Source organism: Schistocerca nitens, chromosome 2, assembly GCF_023898315.1.
Source record: "Schistocerca nitens isolate TAMUIC-IGC-003100 chromosome 2, iqSchNite1.1, whole genome shotgun sequence".
Classification (NCBI taxonomy): domain Eukaryota; kingdom Metazoa; phylum Arthropoda; class Insecta; order Orthoptera; family Acrididae; genus Schistocerca; species Schistocerca nitens.
In genome coordinates this window covers 698,572,495-698,600,340 of record NC_064615.1, presented here as the reverse complement: position 1 = coordinate 698,600,340, position 27,846 = coordinate 698,572,495, and the positions used below count along the sequence as shown (strand labels likewise).

Below are 27,846 nucleotides of genomic sequence, written 5' to 3'. Positions count from 1 at the left end.
ATGATACTCACCTGAAAATAGGACACGGAGGTCGCACACAGATGGAAAAGGAACTGCAGTTTAAGTACAAAAAGTCACCAAATAGGTCATTACATTGTACCTTTGCTTATGCAGATCTTGTCAGACTAAATTGTCAAATCCAAATAAAGTTTAGTTTGCAAACCTCTAATATTTAAAAAATTTAATTCATAATGCCAGGTAGGTCTGATAGACATGCAAAGTACCCCTGATGGGGATGATCAAGTTCCTACTCAGTTACCAAGATCACAGTGAACCAAGTTTATATTATTGTGACCCCTGACAAGCAAAAGAGCAGAAGAAGCTGCTTAACATTTGCTTGACATCTTTATCACTATAGGTGCTCCAAGTGTGCTGCAGTCAGATAATGGTAGTGTTTTAGAACCATATTCGAAATGAGCTAAACAACATGTGGCCTGAGCTGAAATTAGTACTTGGAAAATCCAGACATGGCCAAAGCCAAGGTTCCATCAAATTGGCCAACCTGGATGTACAGAAAATGTTGACATGGGTGCAGACGAATAACTCAGCACAATGGGCAGAGAGCCTTTGATTCATCCAATTCATGAAAAACCATTCCTTTCTTCAAGGAATTCAGCAATGGCCATACAAGGGTATGTTTGGCTATAAAGCAAAAGTGGGGTTCAATACTTCAAATCTGCCAAAATAAATTACTGATAACATTGTGACAGAGAAAGACCTTGAGAAAGTCGAACAAGAAATGGAGGAAGCTACAAATGTTGGGATTATTCCCAACAATGAAACTGCTGCTATGGAGGTTGAAGCATTAGAAACTAAAAACCTGTTACCTGACAATAGCAAGATGAAAATAAACTGCATGGTTAGTGAAGAAGAGTGTAATGGAGCTGCTTGTTGTATACCTTGCAGCAAAGATGTGCATGAAATTTGTGGAAGCAGTAAGGAACAGGAAGGATATGGAGGGAAAAATTATTTGCAAACTATATTATAATAAACCAGAAATCAGAGAAGAGGGCAGGAGCACAAGATAATCTGCAAGCACTAGGTGTAGAATGCTTAAAAATTCAGATGCAAAATTCCCACCTGCAAAAGTTAGAGACAATGTGTGTATGCATATACCAGATGTTGACAGAGATTGCCGAGATCCCCGAAGGCTTCTTGCAGTTTTCATGAATGTCAAAGGCACTTTCTACAAGCTGGGAACAGAACATGCTATACGCTAGCAACTATATTCCAGAAACGAGTTCTCTGTTCTGCATGGAATCTGTGGCCAAAGAAGAAAAATCATTGTGAACCATATTGTCTTTAAAGTTGAAAGAAGATTACTGTTAATGTAGTAAAAGATCCATGCAGTGGACACCAAATGAAAAAGCTACTCCTTACGTTTCTGATCTAGACTGCCATAAAAATGCGAAGGACTGTTAATCAGAACTCAGGGAGAAGTTGTAGTCAAATTCACAATTGATTTATTGATCTTAAACAAGACAAGACAACAAAATTAATAAAGAAACATCATACAAAAAATATTTATTTAACAAAAGCCTTACTAAAATGGGATCTATGGTGGACAATGTGATCTGCTGGGGATCAACACATGATGCTAACCAGAACACTACTTGCCCTTTCTCACTTCATACACGTGGATCCAGGTAATGGCATCAAACTACGCCACCACCAAGCATCTATATTCCACCATACAAAAAAAAAGGAAAAATATGGTTCGAAAGAACGGGGTGTTGAGAAATAGATATTATAGCCCTACGTTGCAGCAGCGAATACTTTACCATCCTACTTCTCAAGGTGGCACACTGATGCGTTTGGCGACTGAAGTCATGGACAGTGGCAATCTGTTATTAAATGCACGTTCCCGAAAAATGCACTTACACAGTCTCGCGTTCGGTTAATTCAGAACGCAGGTACTTCCCTAAAAGCCTCTGAAACCCTGATGGATTCCAGTGTGCAGGTGGACCCGTTTGCTGGTCTGCCAAACAAATTTGACTCTATGCCATGACTTTGCGTGTCAGAATACATCAAATGTTTAGACGGCCGACTCAAGACAAATAAGTACACCCACGCGTCACTCGTGACCGTGATGATATAAGCAGTACCTCTGATGGTTCAGAAGGTGATTGGCACAGGCCCTAAGTCGCGCCCTAGCAAAGGACACAAGTCTCACCATTTAGGTAGAGACCTGCAGTTCTTTACTAGCGAAGTGCCAGAACAAGAGACTTGTACCAGAGTGCTAATCTCCCTTTCTCAGTGTTTCCTCCTCAGCTCGGTTCCAAAAGCACATTTCTCTTTTTTGACTTCCCCCAATTTCGCACAAGCCAATCACGAGCTGGAGCCCGGCATTCTAAGCTTGGAGAATGGTCTTTGCACTGCAAACCGATTCGACCAATCGGAGTCTTTAAAGTTAATTGGCAGAAAATGGAAAAAAATTCAGCTTCGCTGCCACTTTCCCACACTTTTGCCGTGTCTTTTGCTATCACAATACAGGGTGGAAGCACAGCCCTTTATAAACAGCTTGTTATCTCCCCTGTTGCATCCATTTCAAAGTTTGCAAAGAACAGCCATAAACTCGCATTGATAAAAGATGTTTAGAAACAGAGTCTGCATGTCTAGGCACCAGTTTTCCTGTCCCATGGACATTTGTAGAACGTTTACATTTCTTTAGGCGGCTCGCTTGCTAACAAGGCCTACAAAGTGCTGTCGGCAACTTTTCGGCACTAGGCCATATACCTGGACGTCTGGCGCCAAAGCTTAAAGTGTTTCTGCACATTACAACTGTGGCACGGCCTGTCTGGAAATGTCTCCTCGCCATTCTCCAGAAAAAACGCACTTTGTTGCCCCACCGATGCTGTACTTTTACTGCAGTTGTTTAAGTCGGCACCCTGCTCCTTTGAACACAGGTAAAGCTTACCATATTTCTTTCCTTAGAGCATGCAAACAAGACCATAAACTGCTGCCCACCATTTCATCACAGTGTAAAAGTCAAATCGCCGTAGATCGTATTCGCTACCCCAAATCGGAAGTGAGAGTGCACTGCAATCTCTCAAAGTCACTGGCAAGTTGCCAAGGATACAATCGAGTAATTGCTCTATTAAATGCACCAAAAATTGCGGAAAATGCAAAAATAAGAAAATACTGTGTAATTCCAAATGTCATAAAAGCTTAACTCGTAAAAAGTGAATACTGGTTGTATCGAGAAAGTTATAAAGTGAATATATTGTATTTTTTATAAGTGGAATTGATAAAATAAATAGATTGCATACAGCTTGAAATTATACCTATTCATCCACTCTTCATTTATCTTTTCATTCTGGCATATCTGTCTTCATAACTTCACAAACTGGCTGACCAGATCCTTACATCGAGAAAAGACTGAACATAGGCCACTCAGTTCACAGTGATGTTGGCCATTTTCTGACTTGTACAATTTGTAACTGTGGAATGAAGTCTGCTGTTAGGTACCAACCCCGTATCAGGCAGCTGGCTGCAGTATTTCATAATTGCGAGACCTTGTCCCCTTTGTGTTCCTTGCGGGAGTGTCAAGTTCAAAATGAAATGGCAGCATTTCATCACATTAGCAGGTCAGGCAGAAAGCAGGACATCAGTGCTTTGCACAAACTGGATAGCTAGCATTAGCAGGAGCTTAGTAAAGCAATATGACTGACAAGTATCACATCACCTACATACATGAAGTGAGAAGCCGGACCAGGCTGTTGGTATAACAAATGCGTTAAGCACGATACGAATTGCTGATACATTCATATTAGGAAAGCCTATGCAGTCATTACAAGTGACGTTGGGTCAATGCTAGCCGATATTTGACACTATAAATACTCCAGCATTTGAGTTCGTAAGGGAGACAGTCAGAAGGATCGATGATATACAGGATGTGTGCACTTGATTCTGTAACGTGGTATTGGCTCTGGGTGTAAGTACACTCCTGGAAATGGAAAAAAGAACACATTGACACCGGTGTGTCAGACCCACCATACTTGCTCCGGACACTGCGAGAGGGCTGTACAAGCAATGATCACACGCATGGCACAGCGGACACACCAGGAACCGCGGTGTTGGCCGTCGAATGGCGCTAGCTGCGCAGCATTTGTGCACCGCCGCCGTCAGTGTCAGCCAGTTTGCCGTGGCATACAGAGCTCCATCGCAGTCTTTAACACTGGTAGCATGCCGCGACAGCGTGGACGTGAACCGTATGTGCAGTTGACGGACTTTGAGCGAGGGCGTATAGTGGGCATGCGGGAGGCCGGGTGGACGTACCGCCGAATTGCTCAACACGTGGGGCATGAGGTCTCCACAGTACATCGATGTTGTCGCCAGTGGTCGGCGGAAGGTGCACGTGCCCGTCGACCTGGGACCGGACCGCAGCGACACACGGATGCACGCCAAGACCGTAGGATCCTACGCAGTGCCGTAGGGGACCGCACCGCCACTTCCCAGCAAATTAGGGACACTGTTGCTCCTGGGGTATCGGCGAGGACCATTCGCAACCGTCTCCATGAAGCTGGGCTACGGTCCCGCACACCGTTAGGCTGTCTTCTGCTCACGCCCCAACATCGTGCAGCCCGCCTCCAGTGGTGTCGCGACAGGCGTGAATGGAGGGACGAATGGAGACGTGTCGTCTTCAGCGATGAGAGTCGCTTCTGCCTTGGTGCCAATGATGGTCGTATGCGTGTTTGACGCCGTGCAGGTGAGCGCCACAATCAGGACTGCATACGACTGAGGCACACAGGGCCAACACCCGGCATCATGGTGTGGGGACCGATATCCTGCACTGGCCATACACCACTGGTGATCGTCGAGGGGACACTGAATAGTGCACGGTACATCCAAACCGTCATCGAACCCATCGTTCTACCATTCCTAGACCGGCAAGGGAACTTGCTGTTCCAACAGGACAATGCACGTCCGCATGTATCCCATGCCACCCAACGTGCTCTAGAAGGTGTAAGTCAACTACCCTGGCCAGCAAGATCGCTGGATCTGTCCCCCATTGAGCATGTTTGGGACTGGATGAAGCGTCGTCTCACGCGGTCTGCACGTCCAGCACGAACGCTGGTCCAACTGAGGCGCCAGGTGGAAATGGCATGGCAAGCTGTTCCACAGGACTACATCCAGCATCTCTACGATCGTCTCCATGGGAGAATAGCAGCCTGCATTGCTGCGAAAGGTGGATATACACTGTACTAGTGCCGACATTGTGCATGCTCTGTTGCCTGTGTCTATGTGCCTGTGGTTCTGTCAGTGTGATCATGTGATGTATCTGACCCCAGGAATGTGTCAATAAAGTTTCCCCTTCCTGGGACAATGAATTCACGGTGTTCTTATTTCAATTTCCAGGAGTGTATGTTTTAGATTTGCTGCTTGTGCTCGTCAGCCACCGGAGAGATGCCTTCCTCTCCGTAAGCCCCAGTCAAGAGTTTGGCACTGCTGACAGCTTCCAACGCAGATGGGAAGGCCTGGGGGTCTTCCGTGTTGATTTGGGCCAGGACACCAGCATTCCTGACACTTCAGTGGAGCCACAGGGCCTACCTGCACGGCAGGCCAGGGTCGGTGCACTTCCCAACCAAATGGCAACTGTCTTCACGGTTCGGAGAGCAGAGATGAGCCACAGTTACAGGAGAGGATCGAGGACCTGGTAGGCTGGCATGTGTAAGCCACATATGCGTGCCTCACCTTCTAAGAGTGTGGAGGGTGGAGACTCGGCATCATCTTCCTGAGTAGCTGCCGTGCAGTTGTTGTGCATTCGGACAAGCAGCAGCAGCAGCAGCAGCAGAGGACCACCGTAGATTCGGTAAAGGAGAGGTGTATTTGCAGAAATAAATAGTTAAGTCACTCTTCTTTTACTGTGCCCACCATTGTACACAGGTTACAACCACCTCCTCTTCCCTGAGGATCTGGCAGGTGGCAACTATTGGGAGGCACGGCAGATGGATGGCGTGTCAGGAGGCACTCGCCCAGTTTGCCACTTTTCCACTTGACGGTTCCTCAGGGAAGAGGAGGTAGTTGTAACGTGTGTATACCAGTGGGCACAAAAAGAAGAGTTACTTTTAACCAGTTATTTCTGCAAATATATCTCTCCTTTAGCGATGATACGGTGGTCCTCTGTCGCTGCTTGTCTGGGTGTGCCACGACTGCATGGCAGCTACTCAGGAAGACGATGCTGCGTCTCCACCCTCTGCACTTGAAGGAGGTGGGGCATGCAATGTGGCTTACACATGCCAGCCTACCAGGTCTTAGATACCCTCCTGCAGCTGTGGCTCATTTATGCTCTCTGAAACGTGAAGACGGTTGCCGTTTGGTTGGGAAGTGTGCCGACCCTGACTTGCTGTGCAGGTATGCCCCGTGGCTCCACTGAAGTGTCAGGAACACTGGTGTCCTGGCCCAAGTCAACACGTAACATCTCCACATCTTCCCATCTGCGTTGGAAGCTGTCAGCAGTGCCAAACTCGTGAATGGTGCTCACAGAGAGGAAGACATCTCTCTGGTGGCTGTTGGTGGTGTTGAGCACGAGCAGGAAATCTAAAATAGACTTACACCCAGCTTCAATATCATGTCAGAAAATTGAGTGCACACACCCTGTACGTCATTGATCCTTCTGACCATCTCCCTTCTGAACTCAAATGCTGGAGTATTTATAGTGTGAAATATCGGCTGGTGTTGACCCAACATCACTTGTCATGACCGCATAGGCTTTCCTAATATGAATGTATCAGCATATCATGCCCTATTTGCTTAATGCATCTATTTAGACCAACAGACTGGTCCGTAAAATTATTCAGGACCCCTTCTTGTGTTAGCGCTGCGGCTTCTTACTTCGTGTAAGGTGGTGACGTGATACTTCTGTCATATTGCCTTACTAAGATCCTGCTGATGCTAGCTACCCAGTTCACACAAAGTGTTGATGTTCTGCTTTATGCCTGACCTGCTAACATAATCAAACACTGCCATTTTGTTTTGTGCTTGTTGACACTCCTGCAAGGAACACAAAGTGAATGAGATCTCATACTTATAAGATTCTGTGGCCAGCTGCCTGCCTGATACAGGGTTAGTACGTAACAGTGCTTTGCTTCTTTCTTCAGAGTTTGACCGATTGGTCCCAGACTGTGCGTGCGTGCGTGCGTGCGTGCGTGCGTGCGCATGTGTGTGTGTCTTTTTTTTCTTTTTCTGCATCTCCAAATAGGTCTGGAGTTGGAGGTAAAGAAGTGTTAATTGGTAATACATAGGTTGCCCAGCATAAATGGTTTATTGTGCAAAAAGTGTTGGAATGCATTCCAGGGGGTTGCCCCAAGCAGCTACTTGTATTGCTTGGGCCTTAAACTGGTCCTTGTCCAAACAATAAACAAGTAAAAATAAAACTGGGGAAACTTTAGAAGGTCAGAACCTTGTAAATGAGATAAAGTAAAATTATTTTTCAAATGGTTTTATTTTGAAAGTGAACATTGCAGTTGTTCACACTTGGTCAACTGATAGTCCCAATTACTCTATACATTAAAATAAGAGAAGGAGGTATAGCGGCAATTATTTTGATTTAAGTGAGTAACAGTACCACTGTAAATTTCATGGGAAGTATTAATAGTAAAACAGTCCTGTATGTTTCAGAGACTCCTTAAAGAAGATGAAACCATGTGGATCACTAATTACAATGATGCTAATATGCACTATAAAATGTAAGTACAATGAGAATAGCTTTGTCATGCCTCTGTGATGTCGAAAAATTTTGTTACCACATGTGATCTTAAACATACTGGTGAATGAGTGGAGGGGATTCATTTTGCACCAGTGCAGTAGTAGTAGTAGTAGTAGTAGTTTGCTGTTGTTGTTTATGCCCTGTGTTATAAACATAGTGAATAACTTAGATATTACAAATTGCTTTGAGACACTATTTCTACACAGACAATATGAAAATCTGAGTCAAAATTGGTGGACTCCAGCCAATATGTATGTAACACGAAAGTAATATAATTATGTGAAAATCTGTTGAACTTGCATTTAAAGAGGTTTTGAGGTGTTTTGTTATGATGTAGATATATATCTGTGTACAAAATATAAATAAAATTACTTCTTCCATTATTTTGTCAAATGAGTACTGGAAGGAACATGAGTCTTTTTATAACAGAGAGGAATAATTAATTACAAAAATTAATCTCATAATGAAGGTTGAAATAAGTCTTAGAGCCATTGAAAAAATGGACAAATATGTTTTACTCATCTCTGGGACAGATGGTCACTGTGAAGAATAAAACTGCATTATCTGTGACCCTTCAGTGGAGGCAAACATATCTAAAATGAAAGATAATCTGAGCAAAGGCACAGGAAACAAGACAATGTAAGTATTCCCAGCTAAGACTGTGAGGTGTTAAACAGCCTGAATAAGAGGGTCAATCTGTTAAGTGACCCTCATATTGTCTGAATTCTATGAAAATCTTCTTGAATAGTGGTGTATTATTGGAGAAAAGGGTAGGAGATCAGGATAATAGATTAGAGAAAATGATAGGTACAGCCTTTTGATGTTTCCAAATTAAATATTACTCCTGGGACAATTGTCTGTAACATTTCAACTGTCAGACCACGGCTCAAGCCTGATCTTCACTTTCCTGGGAAATGCACTTGCTATTACAACATTTGCATCATGATATATCTTCAGTTTAATGTAAGTAGATATGAAAAAAGAAAGATTTTATTGAATCAACCTAAATTACCATTTTAGTTTTTATGGCCTTAAATGACCAGTTACCAATTGGATAATGTTTCATGCTTTTAGGAAAGAGTGTCCACTTTGCATTTCCTTTTGTTTTGCTTGTGCCAACGGTCAGAATTATAAACGGCTAATGAGCTACGATAGAGGTGAGCTTGCATCATGAGACTGCTCCTCTTGCTGTTAGCTGAGATTGTACAAAGTTGAAGATGGATTGCGGCCCATTATTGTTTTTATGTCATGCCTGTATAATACAGCTGATATTTCCTTTAGTAGCACCTCACCATGCCCTGTTTAATTGTTCACAAAGAAAGAGGAAAGAACAAATCTAGAATGGAATATAATAATTTAAATGAGGACAGATTACAGAATAAAGCAGGAATTGAGCAGTAGTGTTCTCCATTGGTTGTAATTAACTTCTGGAGATTAGTCCCATTTTAGAATAAATCACTACTCGTTAAGGTACTGAGACCTTCAAAGGCTCTATCCTTGTCACCTTGTGCAAGAGCAGATCTCCTATGCCTGATCACCAAAAATAAACAATATTCATTGGACTTCTGCTGATCGGCCACAAAGTTTGTACATGATAATCACCAGTTGAGCTTCCAGACAAAATGAATTACCAAATAACTATTAAACTCACAGGGCACACACAGAAATAATCATTCACTATTTTTACACTGTGGCTCAACCCCATATTCATGATGAATGATAGAAACATAAAAGACTTAGGACATGTTGGAAGGAAGAGTTGTTGGTACAAGTTTGGAAAGCTTTCCTCTGCTACAGCCAGTCAGCAATGCTGTTTTATATATCTCTCTATGGCAATATCTCAGTATTGTTGCAGCTCTGTAGATGAGTAATGTTTTTGCATATAGCCATTTGAGCCTGGAAGTTGAAAGCTGGCAGCAGTGCTGTTGGCTGTCAGGGATATTTTTCTCACTGACTCTACTACAGGTAGGTCATTGCTGTGAACCATGTAGTGTGTGGAATCAAGAGCAACACTAAATCAATAGCTTAAAATGTTTAGAGAGTGAACATTAAGACTATGAACACTATGAGACTGAATAACTTCTGATGAATGAAAGCCAGAATAATCTTATGCAGCACTCACAGTTTCAAAATCGAAGTCCAGGTCCAGAAAGTGAGGTAATAACTGTAGTTTAGAAATGGTGTAACTATGGGTTTAGTAATGAAAATTCAATTGGTGGATGTGTGTGCTGTGCTGAGCCTTTATTTTCAGTAGAGGGCTAATGGCCAGCCACACAAGATATGTTTCTTGCCACACCTAAGCTGGTGGTTGCCAGATGTGTGAGTTGGAGCCATACTATATTAACACCAGCACACTCTGAATTCATTTCCACATTGAAGAAGTATTGGGCTGTTAAAAGACCACCCATTGCTCACAAATAAAATGCAAACAAAACTGAGATGTAATAGGTCTAGTAAAGATTTTGATAATTGTTGAATAACATTCTCATTTGAAATAAGGAGTGCTCCTTTCATATACAGCTGGGACAATTGATTTATGCAAGAATCTTGATATACATTTACACTCAGTGCTCACTTTTCTAATTCCATTTTATTTTTTTCTGTTTTTGTTTAGCTTTTTTGTTTAAGTGTGTACAGTTTCTATTGGGGATGTGTTCCATACCGTAAAATTTTTAAGAAACATTTACAGTTACATCAATGAGCCAACATGTTATGAACACCTGCTTAATAGCTTGTTTGTCCAGATTTGGTACACAATACAGCACCAGTACTGCTGTAAGATGACATTGCTCTCAGGGAAGATATGAAGCATGAAAGGACGCAGATGGTCCGCAGCAGAAATGTGTTCTGTCACTACTACAGGTCCCATGCACAGGAGACTGTTTTCCATAGCATAATACTGCTCCCACTGGCCTGTGCCCATGCCATGGTGCATATTTGGAGTCGCCGTTTATCTTGACGACGGGCATTTTTGGAGATGATAATAGACCTGGTTTAGCAGAAAACATTATTATCTGAAGACACGTCTCCAATGATCCACGGTCAAATCTTGATGGTCCTGTACACACAGCAGGTGTAATTGTTGATGTCGTTGGGTCAACATGAGAACACACAGAGGTTGTCTGCTGTGGAGTTCCATGTTCAATGGTATACCTTGAACAGTGTGCTCTGAAACACTTCTGTGTGCCCTAGCATTGGACTCTGTTGGCAGAGATACCACAGATCACCATCTATCTTATGTTACAGAGCAGACAAGTCTCAGAACCCCACGTTTTGCAAAGACTCATGGATGTCTAACCGCTTAGCACCTAGTGGTAGTTCCACTGTTCTTCTACCACTTACTAGAGATGCTCATGACAGTACCACGTGAACATTGGACCAGCTTCACTGTTTTTGAAATAGTTATTCACAGACTCTACATAATGATAATCTGCCCTTTGTTGACTCTTATCTCAATAGATTTCCCCATTTTGAGCCCACATCTTTGCCAGGGTGATCCCCCATCCATCTCTGCTTACATGCTCTCCTTACCACGTCATGCCTAAAATGGCATCAGGTGGCATCCAGCATCGCAGTAAGCAAGTGGCATAATGGTTTTGCTGTTAAGTGTAGAATTTTCTTCAGAAAGTGTGCAGCATCAGCATTTTACAATAATGTAAAAGCAGCACCGCGTGTGTGTGTGTGTGTGTGTGTGTGTGTGTGTGTGTGTGTGTGTGTGTGTGTGTGTGTGTGTGCGCGTGTGTGCGTGTGCGTGTTTGGACATCACCATAGATTTAGTTCACTTATGCAAATCATTAGTTTACATACACTGTTTGATCAAAAGTATCTGGAAACCTCCAAAAACATATGTTTCTCATATTAGAGACATTGTGCTGCCAGTTAATCCATATCAGCAACCACAGTAGTCATTAGACATCATGAGAGAGCAGAATGGAGCACTCCGTGGAACTCACAGACTTCGAATGTGGTCAGGTGATTGGGTGTCACTTATGTCGTACGTCTGTGAGTGAGGTTTCCACACTCCTAAACATCCCTAGGTCCACTGTTTCCAATGTGATAGTTATATCTAAAAACAAAGATGATGTGGCTTACCAAACAAAAGCGCTGGCAGCTTGATAGACACACAAACATACACACAAAATTCAAGTTTTCGCAACCAACGGTTGCTTCATCAGGAAAGAGGGAAGGAGAGGGAAAGACGAAAGGATGTGGGTTTTAAGGGAGAGGGTAAGGAGTCATTCCAATCCCGGGAGCAGAAAGACTTACCTTAGGGGGAAAAAAGGACAGGTATACACTCGCATACACACACATATCCATCCGCACATACACAGACACAAGCAGACATTTGTAAAGGCAAAGAGTTTGGGCAGAGATCTCCCTTAAAACCCACATCCTTTCGTCTTTCCCTCTCCTTCCCTCCTTCCCTCTTTCCTGATGAAGCAACCATTGGTTGTGAAAGCTTGAATTTTGTGTGTATGTTTGTGTTTGTTTGTGTGTGTATCAAGCTGCCAGCGCTTTCGTTTGGTAAGTCACATCATCTTTGTTTTTAGATATATTTTTCCCACGTGGAATGTTTCCCTCTATTATATTCATATCATCAATGTGATAGTTAAGTAGACATATGAAGAGACACATACAGCACAAAAGCGTACAGGCCGACCTCATCTATTAACAGACAGAAATCACTGACAGTTGAAGAGGGTCGTAATGTGTAATAGGCAGACATCTATCCAGACCATCACACAGGAATTCCAAACTGCATTAGGATCCACTGCAAGTACTATGACAATTAGGCTGGACGGCAAATGCCAAATGACGCCTCGCTTGGTGTAAGGAGCATAAACATTGGACGATTGAACAGTGGAAAAAAGTTGTGTGGAGTGACAAATCATGGTACACAATGTGGCGATTCGATGGCAGAGTCTGGGTATGGTGAATGCCCGGTGAATGTCATCTGCCAGCATGTGTAGTGCCAACAGTAAAATTTGGAGACAGTGGTGTTATGGTGTGGTCATGTTTTTCAAGGAGGGGGCTTGCACCACTTGTAGTTTTACGTAGCACTATCACAGCATGGGCCTACATTGATGTTTTGAGCACCTTCTTGCTTCCCACTGTTGAAGAGTAATTCGGGAATGGTGATTGCGTCTTTCAATACGATCGAACACCTGTTCATAATGCACGACCTGTGGCAGTGGTTCCGTGACAATAACATCCCAGTAATGGAATGGCCTGCACAGAGTCCTGACCTGAATCCTACAGAAAACCTTTGGGGTGTTTTGGAATGCCGACTTCGTGCCAGGCCTCACCGACAGACATCGATGCCTCTCCTCAGTGCAGCACTCTGTGAAGAATGGGCTGCCATTCCCCAAGAAACCTTCCAGCACCTGGCTGAATGTATGCCTGCAAGAATGGAAGCTGTCAGTAAGGCTAAGGTTGGGCCAACACAATATTGAATTCCAGTATTACCGATGGAGGGTGCCAGAACTTGTAAGTAATTTTCAGCAAGGTGTTCAGTTACTTTTGATCACATAGTGTATATATAAATGCACAAATTGATATAAAAAGTGAAAATCTGAAACTATCAGTTTCTTGTTGAAATAACAAACCTACAGCTACATACATTGTTTTACAAAGAGACATTAAAATTTGCAATCTTCTACTGAATAACATCTTTCATCCATTAATAAATGCTTCAGTTTATTCTTTAAGGTGTTTAAACTAGATATCTTTGGTAGTCTGTTGTAGAAAATTGTTCCTATTGAATGTAGACTAAGGTCTGCAGCCTTTTTTATTTGCATTTCTTTGAATGTTTTCCATTCCCTTGAATTAGTTATGTACATTACTGTTTATTACACAGAGTAGATGGTAAGTATTTTATATTTTCTGAAAATTTCTGTACAAGACACTCTACCTTAGCTATATCTCTTGCTGCCCTTTTGTGTTGTTTGGAAAGCCCATCTGTATAGACTGCATGTGCTCCACCCAATATCTCAATGCTGTAATCATGGGCTGTGGACATAAATGGTAGGATTTTCCTGTAATCATGTCAACAAGATTCTGAAAAAGTTAGGAGAAGAGCAAATAAAAGTTCAGAGAATGTTCTTATTTTATAATTAGAGACTGAGGACTTTACACAGACATGAAAAAGCAATAGTAACAATCTCAGTAGAGAGATCCATAGGACGTGCCTCTTAATTTAATGACACTATCTCCTTTGTCTAAAATTTCTGAAGTCAGACTAATGACTTGTTCCACCTTTGCATGGGAATTACACAGGAGAGTGTGGATTTACATAGAAGAGTGCTGTTAGGAAGAGTTTGATGGGAGTTGATGAATCACATCCAGTTTCTTAACTATTCATGATAAAGTGCTGCAAATAGTGAGTAATCATAACAGTGCAGAAACAAATTCTCCTTTGAAGGAAGGAAGGAAGGAAGGAAGGAAGGAAGGAAGGAAGGAAGGATAGGGGGATGGAAGGAAGGATAGGGGGATGGAAGGAAGGGGAGGAGGGGGGGGAGGAGGAGGAGGAGGAGGAGGAGGAGGAGGAGGAGGAAGTAGTTTCCAACCCTGAAATAGGCTGTTAGAGGAAATATTGGGCAATAAGATAGGCACATTTGGATGATTCCTGAAGTTCAAATAGTTTAAGCTTCAAGTTGGAATAAAGCACCAGGAATCTGTTGTCAGATCCTAAATGCACATGAAGTACATGAAACTGATAAGACAAGGTTTGAGGAAGAGTGATGATACATTCAAACTTCTACTAAACTATAGCAAAACAGTATCAATAAACAACTATTCACCCATTGAGCTACTAACAGCACATCATATTTGCATATTAGATTCAATCTCCCCAAAAACAGCTAGAGATGAAGATCCTGGATAAATTGTTAATGAAATCTTGACCCTGTCAATGAGATAGCAACATTGAGAACTACATTTCTACTACATGTGCCCAAAAAGATGAAGATTCATTATCCAGACACCTTTCTTGGAGGTTCCATGCATTGTGCTGTTACTTGCATTTATTCAAAGGAACAACTTTCACTTTGTTAGAGTTATGCTGGACATGCAAGACAGGTGATATGAGCAGAGAAAGTTATGTCACCATAACAGTTGTTCAGTGAGGAAGTTACTTGGCTAAATTGAAACCCTTAGGAACAGTTGGAGGGAATTAGGGATCCGAGATACTGTACCAACTTTCAAAATACTTTGATTTTTGATTTAGATTTAATATTCTGATTGATAATGTACAGTCAGTATGTCATGGTTGTTAAAAGTAGAGATCTGTTGTGTTACTTAACCATACATTTTATTATAAGTAATTGAAAATAGTGATTGCCAGCATGCAGCTCTGGTATAGTGTGTTCATTGTAACCATCTTGGCCTTGTCAGTGAATAACAATACAAAAACTACCAGTCCAACAATTACAACTGTCTTATATTGCCATCAATAAATGCTGTTTGTAATTCAGTGACATACATTATTACAAAGACACAGATGTGATGAATTACTTATGTAGATTACATTATCAACTGTATCTCATAAATGATGGTTGGTTTACAAATATCTCTAGAAAAATTTCCCAGCTAATTCACACTCAGAAATGCAAAAAATTCACATAAAAACAGCTATTTCTCTCTCTCTCTCTCTCTAAAAAAATATGTATTGCATGTTTCAGCTGTTAAGGGCTGTGCTCGTTCAAGAGACTTTGCCCGAACACATGATGCCTTAAGCACCAATCTAGTGGAGGTAAGCTTCATTTTTTTATAATTTTTTTGTATATTGAGTGTGTGAAATGCCATTTATTAGTCAGATGATGTACATTTGGGAATCATTTGACTGATGCACAGAAAACTTACAATAAACAGTTCTCACATACATGGCTTCTCTGCTGTTAAAAAAACTCTCTGCCAATGAGTCTCCTAAAACACTCATTCCTTTTCATGCATCGAACTTTATCTTCAATAACTATTTTTTTCTGGTTTTAAAGACCAGACTTAAAACAATAAACTATGGCAAATCTGAAGGACAGAATACTTACATCCTTTGCCGGCCTTTCCTTGGGCAGTGTGGAAGGTGTATTGCTAATTTATTTACATTAACTTCCAGAATCTGCATCACTTTATTTTGTACATTTCATTTGATGATAATGTCTTGGACTTGATTCACTGCAAAGAATAACTCTTTAATTTCCATAAACAGCTGAACTCATTTTCCTAACTGAAATTTACTTGGTCACTTTACAGATTACAAGCCACTTTCCTGAATGTTGCCTTCCATCTTACTGAGGTGGCCTTCATCACACTAACCAGAATGATCTGGACATTTTAAACCCCTGCAGTGTCAAACAGAGCTTATTTATCTGGTAAAAAAAGATTTCCAAATACCAAATCTATTAATACATACATAAATAAATCCATACTCAGGCTTTCCTCTACCAATCTGTCTTTATTTTTGGTGATATTCTTCCAGTTCAAAATTGCCTGAAAGCTCATTCCACCTGTTTCCCAGTGCCACTGTGGCCTTCAGTGACATTATAGATTAGTTCACTATGACATAAAGTTGAAGTATGAGGTGAATTGATATGATTCCTATTTGATATCCTCTCGCTATCTTTTAGAATTGCCTTTTGTTGTCCTCACTAAGCTTCACATCTTGTTGCCAAACTATAAAACATTCTTAGCCCATCATACCTATCCTACCTTGTGGTTGTTAACCCCTACATTTGTGCCCACTGTAAAACTTGCCCCTATGCATCCATCCATAGTCATCTACTCCAGTCCCCAACACATTCAAAATCTGCAACAGTAAAGATGGTGGCAAATATAATACTACTCACTTCACTTTTTAGCTGCCATTGCATAACATGTTAGTAGGGGTGACCACCACCAAGTTGTTTGCAGCTTGTGGTGTAATGGCTAGTGTCACTATCTCCAGATCATGGGGTACACGGTTTGATTCCCATGCGGGTGTAATATTTTCTTCACTCAGGAATTGGGAGTATGTGTTGTCCTCCTCATTCCAAGTCATCTCCATCACTAACATGCACAAATGGCCAAAGTGACGTCAAATAGGGAGACTTGCACTAGGCTGCTGAGCAAGCCCAGATGGAGTCTCCTGGCCAATAAAGCCATGTGATCATTTCATCACCACCACCAAGCTAACAGAAAATCTAGTTGGAGACAAATTTTCTGCCTTTGGGACATTCAGTAACCAACTGCTGAGCACAGTCTGAGGACATGAAGAAATGTTCTCTTTCTGGCTTACAGATGACTTCAACATTAGTAAAACTAACTTGTTGCATTAGTACATCTAGCAGAATGATGAAAGTCAAAGTTCAAATTTATCTGCAGTATAATTTAGTTCGTACAGCTTTTTGAAGTCACTATATTGTATGTATTTCAATCAACCAGATAAAGTGGAATACCATGCAATCATAAATCTTTGGAGGATTTGTTGCCAGTGTAAATTTGCCCAAAGCTAATGGCTACTCTGCTCATGGTGTGCAAAAACTGACAAAAACATAAAGTGGTGCATAATGTGGTACTAGACTGTTAGTGAACCAAGGTTTATGTAATAGCTAGAGACATAACAGAAAATAAGTATAGTATATTTTATATTGGACCATGCTTGACAGTGCAAGATGCCAATAAGTTCCAGAAAGCCACACACAAAAATGATTTTTCAGGTAGGTTAAATTTAGAGTTGTATTGATCACAAAGATAAAGGGTCAAGTGTTCTAAATAGCCCTTGGCCTAGCAACCATTTGTATATGTATTGGAACAATGGGCATACTGTAGCTATCCTACAGTACAGGGTCAAAATTTAAACATTACACACTTCCTCCAGCCCAGGTAAATTGAGCAAATTAGTTGTTCCCTTTCCATTAGGTGTGGTCTATGAAAGGCCTAAGATGGCTTATAAATACACCATTTGTTCATGAGAAAACCCAAAAAAATTGTGATTTTTTTCCGTACCACTACCAGTTGTGAGGATGGCCACTTCTGTAATTCCTATTTATGGCAAATCACCAAAATTTTTACCATGTGTTCTTAACATGATGATCTCAAGGAACTTTGAAACTTTTTTCGATACCATTGTCCGTTACTGAGATCTATAGGTTCACAGCCACTTAGGCACATAAAATATGCACATAATATCCAGTCTGAGGTGTAAATGTAGTTTTAACTGATGTAGTGAACACTTGGCAAGTGCTCTGGGGTCATCTCTAGGTCACCCGACTATGTTCTTAGTAGGCATTTTTTCATCAATAAAACTTTGACATGCTGTGATGCCTTTGTATAATGGGCACTGCACATCTATATAGGCTATCATTGCATGGGAATTATTAGGTGGTGTCTTCGTACTTGCAAATCAAACACAGCCTTTTTTTGTGTGCTGTAGGTTCAGCTTAGAAATGTTGTGTATTTTTATACAAAGTAGTGCAAAGTGAACTTGCATTGGAGAGGAGTCAATTTTGTTTTAACATTATATTATGCATATTTATTTGTTGTTTGTTTGTCAAGATATGTAAATGTGTCCAAGTATATAAATAAACTATCAAAACTTTACTGGCCTACATAACTCATTTTATATAAATAACACACCCTGCTATAATAGGGAAAAGAAGGGAAACAGCTGAAAAATGCTCCTTTTGGAGCACAAAAAGGCAGATATCTTCCTCTTTAAAAGACTGACAGAAAAGTGGTGAACTACCTGGCTCAATACTCATTCTGCCTTCCTTACTAAAAGTTTTGGCATGTGAACATATCCACATTTTTTTGTGGTGAAAGAGAGCAAAAGAGGCATTGATAGTGGAAAAGAGGACACAGTGCTAGTGGGAGCTAGTGAGAGAGGAATAGCTATGGTCAGTGAGACAGTACAGTAAAATTGAGACATTTATAGATGGAGATAATAGCAGTAGGAGCAAAAAGAGAGGAGACAATGGAAATGAAAAAAGAGAGATGAGTGGAGATCATGAGACCATACATAAGCTGGGGGAATCTGAAACTCCCCCCCCCCTCCCCCCCCTCCCTAGCAAACTTCTAACAGGAAAAAGTTTGGCCATTTTTGCCCCATCCCCTATACACAGATGTTAGTTTTCTGGTATAGTAGTCAAAACATTGAGAAGACCATCCCCAAGGACATGTGTGGAGAGAAACAGTGGCTGTTGAAGACAGAAGACTGAGAAAAAAGTGTGTGGCAATGAGAGAGAAAAAGACTGGGACAAAGAGAATGGCAGTGGGGCATAGAGACAGTGAAAGTTGCAGAGAAGGAGACATTGTTAAGGAAGAATGAGAGAAAGAGAAGACAGTGACAATGGAAGAGGCTGACAGGAGGAAGTGGCAGTGGAAGAAAAAGATCATTGGAGAGGGACAGTGGCAGTTAGAGGGAGATGCTGAATATGAAGGCTTCATTACAAAGAGAATGTTCAGGTTAAGAACACAAATAAGTTCACATGCCAAAATTTTTGGTGAGAAAGGTGAAATGAGGATTGAGGCAACTGTTTCCCCATTTTAGTGTCATTCTTTTAAAGAGGAACATACTGCCTTTTTGTGTTTTGTCAGTAGTAGTTTTCAGCTGGTTCTCTTTTCCCAGCTGATACGATGAAGAGTTGCCCTTGAGAAAAGTTCATGCAACAATGTTTGGAGCTCTCCCCCCTCCCTCTCTCCCCTCCCCCTCTCCTCTCCCCCTGGCCACCTCCCCCTCCCCCTGGCCACCTCCCCCTCCCCCTGGCCACCTCCCCCTCCCCCTGGCCACCTCCCCCTCCCCCTGGCCACCTCCCCCTCCCCCTGGCCACCTCCCCCTCCCCCTGGCCACCTCCCCCTCCCCCTGGCCACCTCCCCCTCCCCCTGGCCACCTCCCCCTCCCCCTGGCCCCCTCCCCCTCCCACTGGCCCCCTCCCCCTACCCCTGGCCCCCTCCCCCTACCCCTGGCCCCCTCCCCCTCCCCCTGGCCCCCTCCCCCTCCCCCTGGCCCCCTCCCCCTGGCCACGTCCCCCTCCCCCTCCCCACCTCCCTTTGGCACTCCCTCCCATCTCCCCCACTCCCCACCCCCTCCCCCACCCCTCTTCTCACCCCTCTTCTCTCCTCACCACCAGCCCCCTCACCACCACCCCCTCACCACCACCACCACCCTCTATCCCCCTCCCTCGACAAATTGTCACCATTTTACAATGTTTACAACTTTGCTTCTGCCGTATTCCGATACGTGGTATGTAGCAGTCGGAAGAAACAGATTGCAGTTAGCTTGGACCTCAGTCAACATAACCTCATTCAAACATTAGTCAATTTGTGTCTGTATCATAAAGTTGTTCTTGATTGAAAATGACAGATTGAAAATGACAGTTTACGTGCCTATTTCTCGTCATTTGCGGGAGGTGTTACTGTTTTGTTTCAATATGAAGTAAACAGCGGCTGAGGATCATCGAATGCTCTCAAGTATGTATGGTAAGGACGCTATTAGTGAAAGAACATGTTGTGAGTGGTTTCAACCCTTCAGGAAGGTGATTTTAATGTTGTAGACTGGCAAGATGCAGAATTGGAGACATTGCTGAGTGAAGACTTGAGTCAAACTCAAGAAGAATTGGCACGATTAGTGGGAGTGACACAGCAAGCCAATTCCAAATGTCTCAAGACTATGGGCATGATTCAGAAAGAAGGAACTTGGGTCCCATGTGAGCTGAAACCAAGAGACATTGAATGGGGTTTGTGTGTTTGTGAACAGTTGCTTCAGAGGCAAAAACAGAAGGGATTTCTGCATCGTGTTGTGACCGGGTACAAAAAATGGGTTCATTACAATAAGCCTAAATGCAAAAAATCATGGGAATATCATGGCCATGCTTCCACATAGACGGCCAAACCGAATATTCGCTGCTCTGCATTTGGTGGGACCAGCTCAGCATCGTGTACTATGAGGTGTTGAAACCAAGTGAAACAATCACAGTTTGCTCATTATCAAACTCAGTTAATGCATTTGAGCAGAGCATTAAGACAAATGGCCACAATACAGCAGGAGGCATGATAAAGTGATTTTGAAGCTCGACAACGCTCGACATCATGTTGCGAAAGAGGTCAAAACATACTTGAAAATGTTAAAACGGAAGTCCTACCCCACCCACTCTATTCTCCCTATCATCTGTTTAGATCAATGGCACATGGACTGGCTGACCAACACTTCAGACCTCATGAAGAAGTCACAAATTGGATCGATTCATGGATTTCTTCAAAAGATGAACAATTTTTTTGATGCGGGATTCGTACACTGCCTGAAAGATGGAAGAAAGTAGTGGCCAGTGATGGAAAATGCTTTGAATGATACATGTGTAACCAATTTGTTTCATTAAAGCCTCAAACGTTGGGGAAAAAATGGTGGAAGCGAAGTTGTACACCTTGTATGTTAATGAAGTCCTGGAGATACTTGTAAGTACTTGTAAATTAGGAAACTTCCTGGAAGATTACAACTGTGTGCTGGACCAAGACTCGAACTCGGGACCTTTGCCTTTCGCGGGCAAGTGCTCTACCCACTGAGCTACCCTGTCGACACAGCTTTAATTCTGCCAGTACCTCGTCCCCTAAATTAATCAAAAGGGTGACTTATGTCACAGTTAATGCTGACACATTTAAAACTGTGAGTAAATAAGATCTGAAATTCAGAAAAAAAATCTTTGAGAATATAGTATCAGAAATAATGGGCTAGTTACCTCAAATTGTAATAAAGGTATTAGCAGCTACAAGTACATTGTGAACCTTCATATAAAAGAACCACTACAAAAATCATAAGTAACTGATGCAGATGTAAATAGAAATATTATGAGAAAGATTAAAGGAGAACACAAACAGCGTTTCTTTGATACTTACCTTTAATCCGACAGAATTTGCAGACTCCATTTCATATGGCTTCATTTGCCTGGAAGTTCATACTTATAAAATTGTCCCTATGTCCTGTTTAACATGTCAACAATTTGGGTGGTATACTGTCATGTTGTTGCTGTTGTGTCTTCAGTCCTGAGACTGGTTTGATGCAGCTCTCCATGCTACTCTATCCTGTGCAAGCTTCTTCATCTCTCAGTACCTTTGCAGCCTGCATCCTTCTGAATCTGCTTAGTGTACTCATCTCTTGGTCTCCCTCTATGATTTTTACCCTCCACGCTGCCCCCCCAGTACTAAATTAGTGATCCCTTGATGCCTCAGAACATGTCCTACCAACCGATCCCTTCTTCTAGTCAAGATGTGCCACAAACTCCTCTTCTCCCCAATTCTATTCAATACCTCCTCATTAGTTACGTGATCTACCCATCTAATCTTCAGCATTCTTATGTAGCACCACATTTTGAAAGCTTCTATTCTCTTTTTGTCTAAACTATTTATCGTCCACATTTCACTTCCATACATGGCTACACTCCATAGATATAGAAGGAGATATTTTGCAGCTGATGGAGTTTAAGGAGGAAGTGGACAGGGCACTTAGCATGCAGAAGATAAGTGGCAATGTTTCCACCACCTGTAGCACCACTTCCACAGCTGCCAAACTCCACATGCACACACAATTTAAGACGAACCCAGAAAGCTACTAAAGTAGAAATACAATTCTGTGTCGTTTTTTTGACTCTTTTGGCCATTGGGTGCAGGATAGTAAGAAGATCGAAAAACTGAGATGAGCAAACAAGTGTTTTCTTTGTCTTCAACATAGGCATATGGTCTCCGGCGCAGGAAGGAGGAAAAGCCTCAGTATGTTAAGTGTAGAAGCTATATCATGTGATGAAGGGAGAGCTACTAAGACTCCTGCAGCTCAAACAAACATCACTTCTGGTGGGAAAAACAGCTGTTGCTCCTCATGTACCTTTAAATTCTGTGTCTCAGTACCTACAGGACTTAGTTGGATAACTCGATGTATGCTTGCTGTAGGAAGTAAGTTCAGCTTCATAGCAAAGTTTCTGATGTTCTATTTGAAACTGCAAACTGTAGATCAATGAGAATTACCTGTCTGTGCATTGTAATCAAAGCCTATACCTTCATCAAACTACAGACTTATTAAAATTAATGATATGAATATAATAGAGGGAAACATTCCACGTGGGGAAAAATATATCTAAAAACAAAGATGATGTGTCTTACCAAACGAAAGCACTGGCAGGTTGATAGACACACAAACATACACACACAATTCACGCTTTCGTGACCAATGGTTGCTTCATCAGGAAAGAGGGAAGGAGAGGGAAAGACGAAAGGATGTGGGTTTTAAGGGAGAGGGTAAGGAGTCATTCCAATCCCGGGAGCGGAAAGACTTACCTTAGGGGGAAAAAAGGACAGGTATACACTCGCGCGCGCACACACACACACACATATCCATCCGCACATACACAGACACAAGTAGACATTTGTAAAGGCAAAGAGTTTGGGCAGAGATGTCGTTGAATGACAGGTGAGGTATGAGCGGTGGCAACTTGAAATTAGCAGAGGTTGAGGCCTGGTGGGTAACGAGAAGAGAGGATATACTGAAGGGCAAGTTCCCATCTCCAGAGTTCTGACAGATTGGTGTTAGTGTGAAGTATCCAGATAACCCGGACGGTGTAACACTGTGCCAAGATGTGCTGGCCGTGCACCAAGGCATGTTTAGCCACAGAGTGATCCTCATTACCAACAAACACTGTCTGTCTGTGTCCATTCATGCGAATGGACAGTTTGTTGCTGGTCATTCCCACACAGAAAGCTTCACAGTGTAGGCAGGTCAGTTGGTAAATCACGTGGGTGCTTTCACACGTGGCTCTGCCTTTGATCGTGTACACCTTCCGGGTTCCAGGACTGGAGTAGGTGGTGGTGGGAGGGTGCATGGGACAGGTTTTACACTGGGGGCAGTTACAAGGGTAGGAGCCAGAGGGTAGGGAAAGTGGTTTGGGGATTTCATAGGGATGAACTAAGAGGTTACGAAGGTTAGGTGGACGGCGGAAAGACACTCTTGGTGGAGTGGGGAGGATTTCATGAAGGATGGATCTCATTTTAGGGCAGGATTTGAGGAAGTCGTATCCCTGCTGGAGAGCCTCATTCAGAGTCTGATCCAGTCCCAGAAAGTATCCTGTCACAAGTGGGGCACTTTTGGGGTTCTTCTGTTGGGAGGTTCTGGGTTTGAGGGGATGAGGAAGTGGCTCTGGTTATTTGCTTCTGTACCAGGTCGGGAGGGTAGTTGTGGGATGCGAAAGCTGTTTTCAGGTTGTTGGTGTAATGTTTCAGGGATTCCAGACCGGAGCAGATTCATTTGCCACGAAGACCTAGGCTGTAGGGAAGGGACCGTTTGATGTGGAATGGGTGGCAGCTGTCATAATGGAGGTACTGTTGCTTGTTGGTGGGTTTGATGTGGACGGATGTGTGAAGCTGGCCATTGGACAGATGGAGGTCAACGTCAAGGAAAGTGGCATGGGATTTGGAGTAGGACCTGGTGACCCTGATGGAACCAAAGGAGTTGAGGTTGGAGAGGAAATTCTGGAGTTCTTCTTCACTATGAGTCCAGATCAGATCAATAAATCTGTACCAAACTTTGGGTTGGCATGCCTGTGTAACCAAGGTTTCCTCTAAGCGACCCATAAATAGTTTGGTGTACGAGGGGGCCATCCTGGTACCCATGGCTGTTCCCTTTAATTGTTGGTATGTCTGGCCTTCGAAAGTGAAGAAGTTGTGGGTCAGGATGAAGCTGGCTAAGGTATTGAGGAAAGAGGTTTTAGGTAGCTCTACTAGCTGAAACCATAGAGATTTTATTAAGATTGAGTCTACATTCCACTGTTTTCATGGACATCAGGGACTCCTTCAGCTGGTCTCAAATGAAGAAGACAGATTTGACTAGGTTCTTCTGATCCAGTATTAACCAGGACAAAATGGGAGATCTTCAAATAACAGTCAATGTAACACAATACTGCTTCACTAGGCTCCCATTTGGCCCTCTGCAGCCCATTTTTACTCTCTGCATCTCTAAGAGAACATGCTGACAAGAGTATGACATTTCTCACTGTGATACCTCTTATAAACAGGAGCACATGCATGGGCGACTGTGGCAGCAACAGAAAGTGATAATTGGTGATCACCATATACTATGAACTTGTAGTCCTAATGAAACTGATTAGCCTCCCCTTTTTGGAATAGGCTACCAACTCCAAAAAAACTGAAACTATTTGGAAGGCTGAAGGACTAGAATCCCACATACAGACTCAAGTTTTAGGCATAGAGTTGAACACAAAGAATGACTACTTCTGTATCGACCTCAGTGAAACGCATAGAATTCAACATAAGAGCCAGACATCAGATAACTCTTACAATCTACAGGTAGGTTATGATCCGCTTGAACTGTTCTGTCTCTTCTGTTGGAAATTTGTTAGAACAGGACACATACTGCAGGGAAGCGCCTGGAATGAACTCTTGTGCCCTGGGACCTAAGAGCACGATGGCACACATGAATGTTGTCATTATCACAGGCATGTGTTCAAAATGGCTAATCACAGTTCATGGTAAAGACACTCATGTGCATGTATTCTGTGACACATCTGAAAAGACTACACGGAGCACTCAATGTTCTAGCTCATTTAGCCTATGGCAAGAACATAACTTGCTCTTGTTAAGGTGACCTTGCCACAATTGCTACTTTCAGCAACAGTAGTAGGAATCAGACTACTGGGTTACTTCTGCTGCACAACATAATTCATAACATCTCGTGCAATATTGTGGATGGACGATACAGTCACATTAAGTTGGATTTGCTGCAACCCAGATGGATGGAATATCTTTGTTCGTAATTTTGAAATTGAGATTCAAGCTCACCCGAATCTCACACAGTGGAGACACTGATCAAGACAAGACAACCCAACTGATCATCTTTAACGAGGACTCCTCAGAGGTCAAAAACATTCCCTGAAAATTTTGTGGAATGGCCCACATTGGCTTGCACACCCTCAAGATACTCCAACAGTGGACTGGCTACTTCCTGAGGAGAAGACAAAGAAAACCCATAGCAAAGGTCTGTTGACATCTACACTGACCAGCATCATGAACCTTTCTAAATTCAGCTCATACTGTAGGCTCATTCCAACTAGAGAATGTACTCTGTTTTCAATACAATGTTCGTCAGGAGGAGGAATCTTTAGGAGAGCTTACAGTATCTGAACTATTAGCTTCCTCAATGTAATGAATATGAGGAGCTCAGAGAGAATCCTTTGCTGGAGAACTAAAAGACTTTCAAAATAATTTCACTACCAAGAGAGTAAAAAATTACAAAGTACAACCATTTCATAGAAGATGGACTGGCACCTAGCAGGTCGACTGAAGTGCACTAGCCTCAACAGGAAACAAAAACATTGGTTGATCCTTGATGGTTTCCACCATTTGACACAGTTGGTTGTTTGAGGGGGATGCATCTGCCTCCAACACATTAGTGTTCATTCTGTACTGCCCTAACTCTGGACTGAACCTTGGAGCCTCAGAATTTGTTAGACAATCAAAAGAATCGTACACTCCTGCTTTGCATGTAATATCCTGTGTGTAAGGTCCTGAAGAACCCATGATGGCAACAAATTGAAGCACCACTGCCATCTGAATGAGTTATGCCAGCTAAACCATTTGCTGTAATAGGGATAGAATTTGCTGGACCACTATTCATCTAAGAGGGAAGAGAAATGCACAAGTCACATATTGCTGTTTCTACATGTGTTACTACATGAGCAGTGCACCTAAAAACTCTGTACAGACTTGTCAATAGCCAAGTTTATCATGGAACTCCAGTGTTTTGCCGGAAGGTGTGCATTATCCCTTATGATTTACACAGACAATGTGAAAACATTCCACGCCACATGTCCATTGATGTCCATTGTGCATTCCGACAGACTTCCAGTAGGACAATGTGACACCCCAAACTTTCAGAATTGCTACATAGTGGCTCCAGGAACACTCTTCTGAGTTAAAACACTTCTGCTGGCCACCAAGCTCCCCAGACATGAACATTGTTGAGCATATCTGGGATGCCTTGCAACATGGGTGTAGCACAACTTTGGAAGGCGGTAACCACTATAAAGACTAATTCCTGTGGATGCTTTTGAGACTTGCAAGCTCAGTGAGGAACAACTGATCACCACTGTGATTAGTACTGAACACACTGTGAACTCAAGAATCATTACACAAGGTGACACTGAAGATACGCTAACCTCTTTCTGTTTTATGACTGGAAAGAAACTCATAATAATTCCAACAGGATCAGAACCTATATTGAATTATAACCCAACAAAAGGATTCTAGCTGAGACAGCAACTCTTAGACAGCTTCTTGGAACAGGATGAAAGAGGAGAGGTATGAGGCCTTCTGAGGTCCTGATATACACTGAAGTGCCAAAGAAACTGGTACAGGTTCAAATGGCTCTGAGCACTATGGGACTCAACTTCTGAGGTCATTAGTCCCCTAGAACTTAGAACTAGTTAAACCTAACTAACCTAAGGACATCACAAACATCCATGCCCGAGGCAGGATTCGAACCTGCGACCGTAGCGGTCTTGCGGTTCCAGACTGCAGCGCCTTTAACCGCACGGCCACTTCGGCCGGCAACTGGTACAGGCATGGGCACAGTAGTCATATCAGTTACTGCTGCTACAATGGCCAGTTATCAAGATTTAAGTGAGTTTGAATATGGTGTTGTAGTCAGCACATGAGCAATGGGACACAGCATCTCCAAAGTAGCAATGAAGTGGAGATTTTCCTGAATGACCATTTCAAAAATGTACCATAAATATCAGGAATCTGGTGAAACATCAAATCTCAGGCATTGCTACTGCCGGAAAAAGATCCTGCAAGAGTGGGACCAACAATGAGTGAAAAGAACCATTCAATGTCACAGAAGTGCAACCCTTCCAAAAATTGCTGCAGATCTCAATGTCAGGCCATCAACAAGAGTCACCATCTGAACCATTCAATTAAAAATCATCAATATGGGTTTTTGGAGCCCAAGGCCCATTCATGTACCCTTGATGACTGCACAACACAAAGCTTTGTGCCTTGCCTGGACCTGTCAACAATGACATTGGACTGTTGATTACTGGGGACATGTTGCTTGGTTGGACGAGTCTCATTTCAAATTGTATCGAGTGGATGGACGTGTATGGGTATGGAGA

The 27,846-nt window shown here is 42.5% G+C and overlaps 1 protein-coding gene across 2 annotated transcripts in view; it reads left to right on the top strand.

Moving 5' to 3' along the window:
* Nucleotides 1-27,846, top strand: part of LOC126236854 (pancreatic triacylglycerol lipase-like) — a 202,698-nt gene that overhangs the window by 49,591 nt on the left and 125,261 nt on the right. For both annotated transcript variants that reach the window (XM_049946463.1, XM_049946464.1), the window contains exons 2-3: nt 7,621-7,688; nt 15,388-15,458. In XM_049946463.1, coding sequence (XP_049802420.1) covers nt 7,637-7,688; nt 15,388-15,458 — 123 coding nt within the window. In that variant the 5' untranslated portion in view covers nt 7,621-7,636. The remainder of the gene's footprint in view (nt 1-7,620; nt 7,689-15,387; nt 15,459-27,846) is intronic.